General features: G+C 43.6%; 1 protein-coding gene across 1 annotated transcript; it reads right to left on the reverse strand.

Moving 5' to 3' along the window:
• Nucleotides 1-784: 784 nt before the first annotated feature.
• On the reverse strand, nt 785-2,639 carry LOC109769966 (gallate 1-beta-glucosyltransferase 84A24-like). The gene has a single exon (XM_020328673.3). It carries the CDS (start codon nt 2,321-2,323, stop codon nt 890-892), a length of 1,434 nt encoding a protein of 477 aa, XP_020184262.1. The 5' UTR covers nt 2,324-2,639; the 3' UTR covers nt 785-889.
• Nucleotides 2,640-8,132: the final 5,493 nt, after the last annotated feature.

Below are 8,132 nucleotides of genomic sequence, written 5' to 3' on the forward strand. Positions count from 1 at the left end.
GCACGAATATTTTGCTAATTTATTAATCATAAATACATGTTATAGCTTAATATCTATGGAATGAATCAAATCAATTTTATTATTTTTCATGTCACATCATTTCGTGCACGTTATCCAAGCAAATAGCATCGTTGGGGCCCTATCGTACATAGACAAATTAAGCAGAATAAGTCAATAAATTAAGCAGACGCGAGCCTGAACTATTTAGGGGTGACCATCTGCATTTGCTTTCTGTCTTTTGAACTAACACTTGTTCATGGTTAGTCTCTGGAAAATTATTTTGTGCAAGTCGATTTTCTAGGCCATTAGATTAAGATCCAACAATTGTCCTTCTTTCTTCTTCCTCGAGTTTTCTTCCACCTTCAGTTGTTGTTCTTCTCATAAAAATGACTTAGCTAAATTACAAATTCAGTCACTTACATAATTATTATGAATTATTACCGTTTACTCCGAAGCCCACTCATGGAATACGACGTCCTTGCACACGATTGACGCACGCACTGACGTAAATTTGTATCTTTTCTTCTTGTTTTCTATTCCTTGGTACACAGTGACTTGGCAAATCGTGACCGGTTCTACCGTTCGCCACTATCCTGAAGCGCTAGCTCGTGCCATCCCACGAAACGGGGTAACCAATGAAAACGATAACAGTAATTGGCCCGGCCTGAACGCAGCAGTGGTTTTCATTTTCAGCGAGATTTTGATAAAATCCACTGATTTTTTTCCAACTATTTAATTGAATTCAGCTGAATATTTCGTCATTTGGCCGAAATACAGACTGAAATAACTGAAATTCAATGAATTTCCGTGATTTCGGTTGGTACTAAATTTTTCGTGAAACTGAAATTGAAAACCAGCACGCGTCAGCTTATTTTCTACCGAAACCATACTATCTTGAACTTGAAACACTAAGGAACTCGTCCACGAAGGCCTGTATGTGGCGGTCCGACGACCCGCCGGGCGCCACCGCCGTCCTCGCCACCACGCTCCACGCCCTGGCGTTGTCGAGCATCGCGCCGGCGTCCGGCCCAGCCACAACGTTCTCCAAGGCGTCGCGCACGGCGTCCCGCCGCAGCGGCGCGCGGACGCGCACGCCCATCTTGCGCTCCTCCACCAGATACTTAGCGTCCGTGCACTGGTCGCCCCACATCGGAAAGGCCGCCACGGGGACCCCCGCGGCGAGCGTCTCCAGCGTCGAGTTCCAGCCGCAGTGCGTGAGGTAGCACGCCGTGGACGGGTGCGCGAGCACGAGGTCCTGCGGGCTCCATGGCACCACCATGCCGCGCCCGGCGATGGAGTTGAGGTAACCCTCCGGGAGCAACGCGCTGTTGTCCGGCCGAACTACCCACAGGAAGGGGCGGCCGGTGGACGCGAGCCCGTGCGCCATCTCGGCCAGCTCCTCGGCGGACAGCACCGCCATGCTGCCGAGAGATGCGTACACGACGGAGCGCGGCGCCTGCGTGTCCAGCCACCCCACGCACTCGTCCGCCGGCTTCATCATGTCGCCGCGCACCGCGGCCTCCTCCTCCAGCTCGACGAGTGGACCGACGGGGATGAGCAGGGGGGGCCGCGGCGAGACGCTCTGGAGAGCGTCGACCACGTCGCGCTCCAGCTCGGAGAAGGAGTTGACGAACACCCACGACGGCCTGTGGATGGCGCGGAACTGCCTCAGTATCGCCTCGGTGAAGAGCTTGAAGCAGTAGGGGTTCGACGGCAACAGGAACGACGGCACGTCGGTGACAGACAGCGCCGGGAGTCCCGGGAGCTTGACCCGAGCGTCGAGGTCGTCCTCGGCCGGGAGATCCAGGAGCCCGTGCACGTGGTGGTAGTAGAGCGAGAACACCGCGCACGACTGCACCCACAGCACCGCATAGGGGATGCCGGCGGCTTGGGCGACGTCCATCGCCCACGGGATGAACGGGTTCACGACGACGCACGCCACAGGCCGGCCCGCCTCCTCCTGGCGCCTCAGTAGCTTCGCGAACGCCGGCGGCCCGGCCGTCTCCAGGTGCGTCATCAGGTCGTTGAACTTCAGCTCCTCCTTCCCGTCGAAATGGTCGTCTAGGAACTCGAACCGGATGCGGCCAAGGCCGAGCGGCACGCCGTCGCCGCCATCTTCCACCCCGGAGGAAGCCGTGATCTTGGCTCCAACATCGGCGGTCGATGAGAAGGTGACCAAGAGACCCTTGGCCGCGAGGCGCTTGCCCAGGCGCAGCATGGGGTTGATGTTGCCCTGCGACGGGTTGCATATGATGAGCAGGTGGGGCGCAGACAACGTCGCCGCCGCGGTGACCGTGGCCGCGGCCTCCTCACCCATGGCCATGGCCTGTGATCGAGATGTCGTCTTCTCTTCTTGCTTGATCCTGTGAGGTGCTGGCTAAAGTCCACTGGTGCGATTACAACTAGGACTAATCGGATGTGGACCGGGTCTTTTATCTAGGGACGGCAGCGCGATCAACGTTGCGTGACACATGGGGTACCACTGGCTGTCTCCATGCGACAAGCATGACCACCTTAGCTTTGTCAATCTGAACATGATATCAACTCAGTCTCTCGAAGATGCTCATAAAAATAGAATGTGTGTATGTATTTATAAAATGAGTGTATACTTGTATGTACGGGCGATTACGTCCATATTGTGTTAACAAAAAGGACAAGCTGCAGGCGGGCTGGCTGGATGATACTTTGGCGCAAGACGACGCTGTTCAAGCAGTACCCTGGGACGTTTTTTTAGGCAATCTCGCGAAGATTTTATTCAAACCGTCACAACCATTACAGGGACGAAAATAATTCTATCAGACTAGCCTAACCAAACATGGCGGCTAGCTCTCAGATTCAAAGCATGCTTCGCTAAATTGTGAGACTCAACATTTGAGCTCCTAAACTCGTGGACTAAATTACATGAAATAAAAGCTCACAAGTGTAGTTTAATCTCTTGGATGATTAGCACCACTTCCTCTGTGAACTTCTTCTACTACCCTTGGGCAGTTCGATGCGACATGAATTCGGTTTTCGTGGAGATCCTCGGCTAGAGCATGCCCTTCTCTAATTGCTAGAGCTTCGAGAGTTGTTGGATCGCCTATGTTGGTGTATACACATGCTGAGGCTCCAAGAATGCCCCCGGCCTGATCCCTGCAGATAGCTCCGACTGATCCATACTGTCCCCTCCCGCCTACTACTGCATCAACATTGAGTTTCACATGATGTTCTAGTGGTGCCAACCAACCTCTTGGACGAGCAGCGATTACGAAGTAACACGGGCCTAGTTGGCCGAGCACGACAAATCGGGTCGGGTTGGGCCTGATAATTGATAAAATGTGTGGCATGACCCGACACAGTGATGTGGGCCATGCTTGGGCCGGCCAGGCCCGTTGGGTTTGAAATCTCTGTAAATGTGTGTTGTGATTATTAGGAGAACCTATATATATGTATTAATTCTTTTTCAGATATATATGTATTATATACTTCATAAGGTGCTTTAATAAAGATGCCGTAATTAGTGATTTATAAAATAAAATATACATGTTGTAGTTAAAAATCTTGATTTAAAATGATAAAGTGTATATTTTTAGTATTGGGTCGTGCTTGGGCTGACCCGGCCCAAAGGCGGCACGATGGCCGTTGGAACGTGCTTGGGCCTCCCATTGACATGGTAGAACGGCACAGCATGGTAAGTTTTTTTTTAGGCAAGCACAGCATGGTAAGTAAAACTGGCCTGGCTGGACAGAAGCACAATGGGTTCAGGCAGGGCTGGTACGGCTAGTGTCCCAGGTTTAGGGATGATCACACCATTGATGTTAGGTCAGAGATGCTGTTAAGCCCCTACTACCAGCGGCGATCACACCATTCATATACATTTTACATACCACTAAAGGTAGCACTTTGACACGATGTTACATTTTCAAAGTAATCTAATAAAAATACCAATTTACATGTCATCAATCTAAATATAATGAAATTTTTAGTTTTCAACATCCTACCTTGAAACATATCAGAGAAAATACTTCTGCATACTTCTAAAAACATGTGTATCTAGAACAAAATGAATGTCCATCCATTTCTATTGGACCCTAATAAGGGGCTGACGTTCCCTACATGTCGAGCCTGGCTCGAATGAACATTCTTTTAAGAAGACTCATTCGGGCGAGCGGTGGCACCAGAGGGCGTTCCCTCAAAAATCACTCTCGGGGAACATTTAGAAATAGCAATACTATAAGAGAGAAATTTGTCGTGCTATGACATAGAGGTTTGCCATGTTAAGAAGAAATAATTTTCATATTATAGCAGAGAAAATTGCCATGCATTTTAGGGATTTGCTTTTTATGGACGGACAAAGAAATTCTATTTCCAATAGAGCTGCAAACGCTGCGGTAAGTCGAAGACCAATGCTGGCCAAAAGTAAGCAAAGCAGAAGAGGTGTCTCCTTTAGTCCATGCTACAACAAAGAAAATTTACATGCATTTCAGGGATTTGTCATGCTACAACAGAGAGAATTGTCGTGCTCCCACATGTTCAGAAGTTTCCATGCTACACGGAGTAGTTACCGTACATGCAAGTCCGGTGTTTCGGAGCTTGAGCTCATCTGCTCCCGTCGATGAACAATAAGTTTAAAAATATAGCACTGTGGGATGCTCTAGTGCTCTAAGTGCATGCAAAATTTGGTGATGAAAGGGCATTTGAGGTGCGCTCAGAAAAAATCAGGTCACTAAGGAACTTTGAAAGAACGCATTATTGAAAATTGATTTTATTTTTTTGTTGAGAGCTCGTTGAAGTCCATTCATCATGAAATTTTGCATGCACCTAATGCCTAGTGCATCTTCAACGAAAAAAAAAGATTTTCCTTTTACTATTTTTTGAATTTATTATCCACCGATGAAGATGAGTCTGGGCTCAGACATGGATAACCACCGTACATGCTTATAGTAATTACATACTACATCTTTGGGGGGGGGGGGGGGGGGGTCCATGCTATACACGGGTCGTTCCCAAGCAAACAATTGGGTCATTACCTAAGGGGATGCATGAGAGCAAATAGTGTGCCCCGCGAGAATTGTCGGGTGCCACTGCTCTAAGATTCAAGTGTGAAATCGGACACACGAGAAAGCGTTCCACGAATAACCACTCCCATAGAACATTAGTTTTATAGCAGTTTTGTTTCTGTTTATGCGGGGTAGCACGTGAACGTATTTAATTAGATCTAGATCTCGATCTGATGCCTAGTAACAACATCAAGACACACTAGATTCATGCAACCTCTAAGTAAGGGCTAAATCTCGCTGATGGCATCAACCAAGGTATTGGACGAAGCTGATCTCAATGAATTAAACCTAGCTAATGGTATCAACAAATGTATTAGATGAAGTTGATCTCAATGAATTGAACCTAGGCAGAGTAATTTCTCACCATATGAAGAATCAATCTAATCTGAGGGATCTTTCTTTTCTTTTATTCTTTCTTTGTTTTTGGGTTGTGTGCATCCATGATGTCTTTACGACATTTCGTTGTTGTAGAGGCTGGGTGTAATTCATATCTCCGCGATATTAATATATTTCATTTGTCAAAAAAAGGGCTTCCTTTAACTTGATGGAACATCATCCAGCTTAGACTTGGGCATTGACCGGCCCGGGCCGGGTATTACGCTCGGTATTGCATAGCCGATCCTAAAATCCCAAGCCCGGGCCCTAGCGGACCCAGCTTACGACTCAAACATTGTCTACTTATTGTATTACAAAATAATAAAGAAACATACTTTTAGGAGTATATAATGTTATAATAAACCTATTTTTTATTATGCCCAAAAACATGGTTCCCGATCCTTTTCCAGGTTTTGGGCTAGGCTGCTGGCGAGAAACAAGGCCTGCCGGGCCGAGCCACCCATTCCCATGTTTAATCCCACCACACGTCAATGCACACGATCAACCCTCGAGAGCTCCTCCTTAGCGCTTGATGCGCGACATAGCAAAGTAGCGCTCACGCGCATGCTCGCGTAGGCCGGCCCGACAGCGCGAGGTCGCTCGTTCGGTTGCCCCTTGCTTGCTCACTAGGTTCATCCTGGTCGAGTGAGCTACTTGCTCACTCATGGGAGATGTTGACTTCTCTAAAAAAACCTAGAGAGGTTGATCGATGGACAGCTCAACCATTGACTTTTCGTTAACAAGTTAATGAATTCATAAAAAAAAGGTCAAAAAATTCAAAAATCCCAAAAGAACTTTTTACTAATTTAAAAGAAGTTCATCAATTCCTTAAAAATTCAAGAATTTGATAAATGTTCCCGAAAGCGAGAAATGTTCACGAATTCAAAAAATGTTCATGAAATTCAGAAAAAAGATCATGAAAATATTGATTTCATTTTGCAAACTCCAGTTTGAATAAGGTTTATGATTTTGAAAACTTAGCGGTTGAAAATTAGTTTTCGGATTTGAAAGAAGTACATAAATTTTAAAAAAGTTCATGGATTTGAAAATTTTCACAAATTTGAAAAAATGTGGTTTAATAATTGAACGTGAATTTAAAAATGTTCACATATTTCAAAAGGTTCACAAATTTGAAAAAAGTTTGCAGATTTTTAAAAGTCATCTTTTTGAAAATGTTCACATTTTGAACAAAAAGGTTCATGAGTTTGAAAAAAGTTCATGGGATGAAAAACGTTCACAAATTTGAAAAGTTCACAGTTTGAAAAGTTCCATTAATTTGGGAAAATGTTCCCGGACATATAAAACTTTCATGACTTCTTTTTTAAGTTTGCATCTTGGAAAAGTTCATGAATTTGAAAAAAAGTACAAAAACGAATTTGAAATAATCAATTTTGAAAAAAAAATCATGAATTTCGAAAATCTCACAAATGTGGAAAATTTCAGGAACTTTAAATTTTTCCATGAATATTAAATATTCTCAAGCATTGATATGAAGTTTATGGATTAGAAAAAGTAGTTTTCATATTTGAAAAAATCTTCACGATTTTGAAACAAGTTCAAGGATTTTGGAAAAATAAAATTAAATTAAAAAGAAAGAGAAAAACAAAAAAATACCAAAGAAACACCGGCCAAACAAAGGCAAAAAAAATATAGGGAAGGTGTCTATTATTTTAGAGTTACATTTGCACAACAACTGGAAAGAGAACTAAGTAGGCATACGAGGTAATCTGTCCTGGTGGTTGAACTATTGGAACTGAACCATAGGTTCTGAGTTCGAATATGCAAACCTATTTTTCTATGATATTTAAATAAATGGGCCGAGCCAAGGATGGAGGGGGGGGGGGGGGGGGGGGGGGGGGTGCGCCGGTTTATATAATGCCCTACAACCAGTGCTAGGGGCGCCAATATGTTGGGTCACCCCTCATTATAACATGAAATGTAAACATGACCCACGGCCCGACTATCTATGCCTATATATTGCCTCCTCCAAGCTAGCTAGTCGCTCGCCCAAGCCCCATGGGGTTGGTTGGCCCACTATTTATGTATAGTTTTGTCATTTGGAGTAGTCTACGTTTGTTTTTTCTTATATAATCAAATATATAATAAATATTTTACTAACTTTATGAAATGATTATCTTGTATTAAAAGAAGCTCAAATTATATATCAAAAACAAAGTTTTGTTATAAAACTGAAATTTATTTGGCATGTTTTTCAAAAATCATTTGTTTGCATTTCAATGATAGTAATACTAAAATTCATAAAAAAAAACTTCATGCGTTAAAATGGTTCATTGTCTATTTAAAAGATATTCACAGTGTAGTTAAAAAAAGTTCACCTTGTGTTTAAAATTGTTGATCCTCCGTTTGAGAAATGTTCATACTATAGTGTAAATAATTGTTCATCACATCTTTAAATTGTAATCATCTATTTGAAAATATCCATGGTAAACTTCAAAGGAAAGTGATAACACCTTTGTAATCATCACATCTTTAAATTGTAATCATCTATTTAAATTATTCATAGTGTTTCAAAAAAATATACATTGTCTTATAGAAAATGTTAATTGCACTCCGAAAAAACATTCACTGGGCATTAAAGAATTATTCATTGTGTATTCAGAAAGTGATAACACCTTATAGTTGAATTTTTTTAACATGTATTAAAGATCATTCACCGCATTTCATGTATTTGTAAAATAAAATTCATGCAATTTTTAA

Source organism: Aegilops tauschii, chromosome 3 (assembly GCF_002575655.3).
Source record: "Aegilops tauschii subsp. strangulata cultivar AL8/78 chromosome 3, Aet v6.0, whole genome shotgun sequence".
Taxonomy (NCBI): Eukaryota; Viridiplantae; Streptophyta; class Magnoliopsida; order Poales; family Poaceae; genus Aegilops; species Aegilops tauschii.

Excerpts from the sequence above, each read along its gene's own strand:
- LOC109769966 (XM_020328673.3), bottom strand. The coding sequence starts at position 2,323 with ATGGCCATGGGTGAGGAGGCCGCGGCCACGGTCACCGCGGCGGCGACG.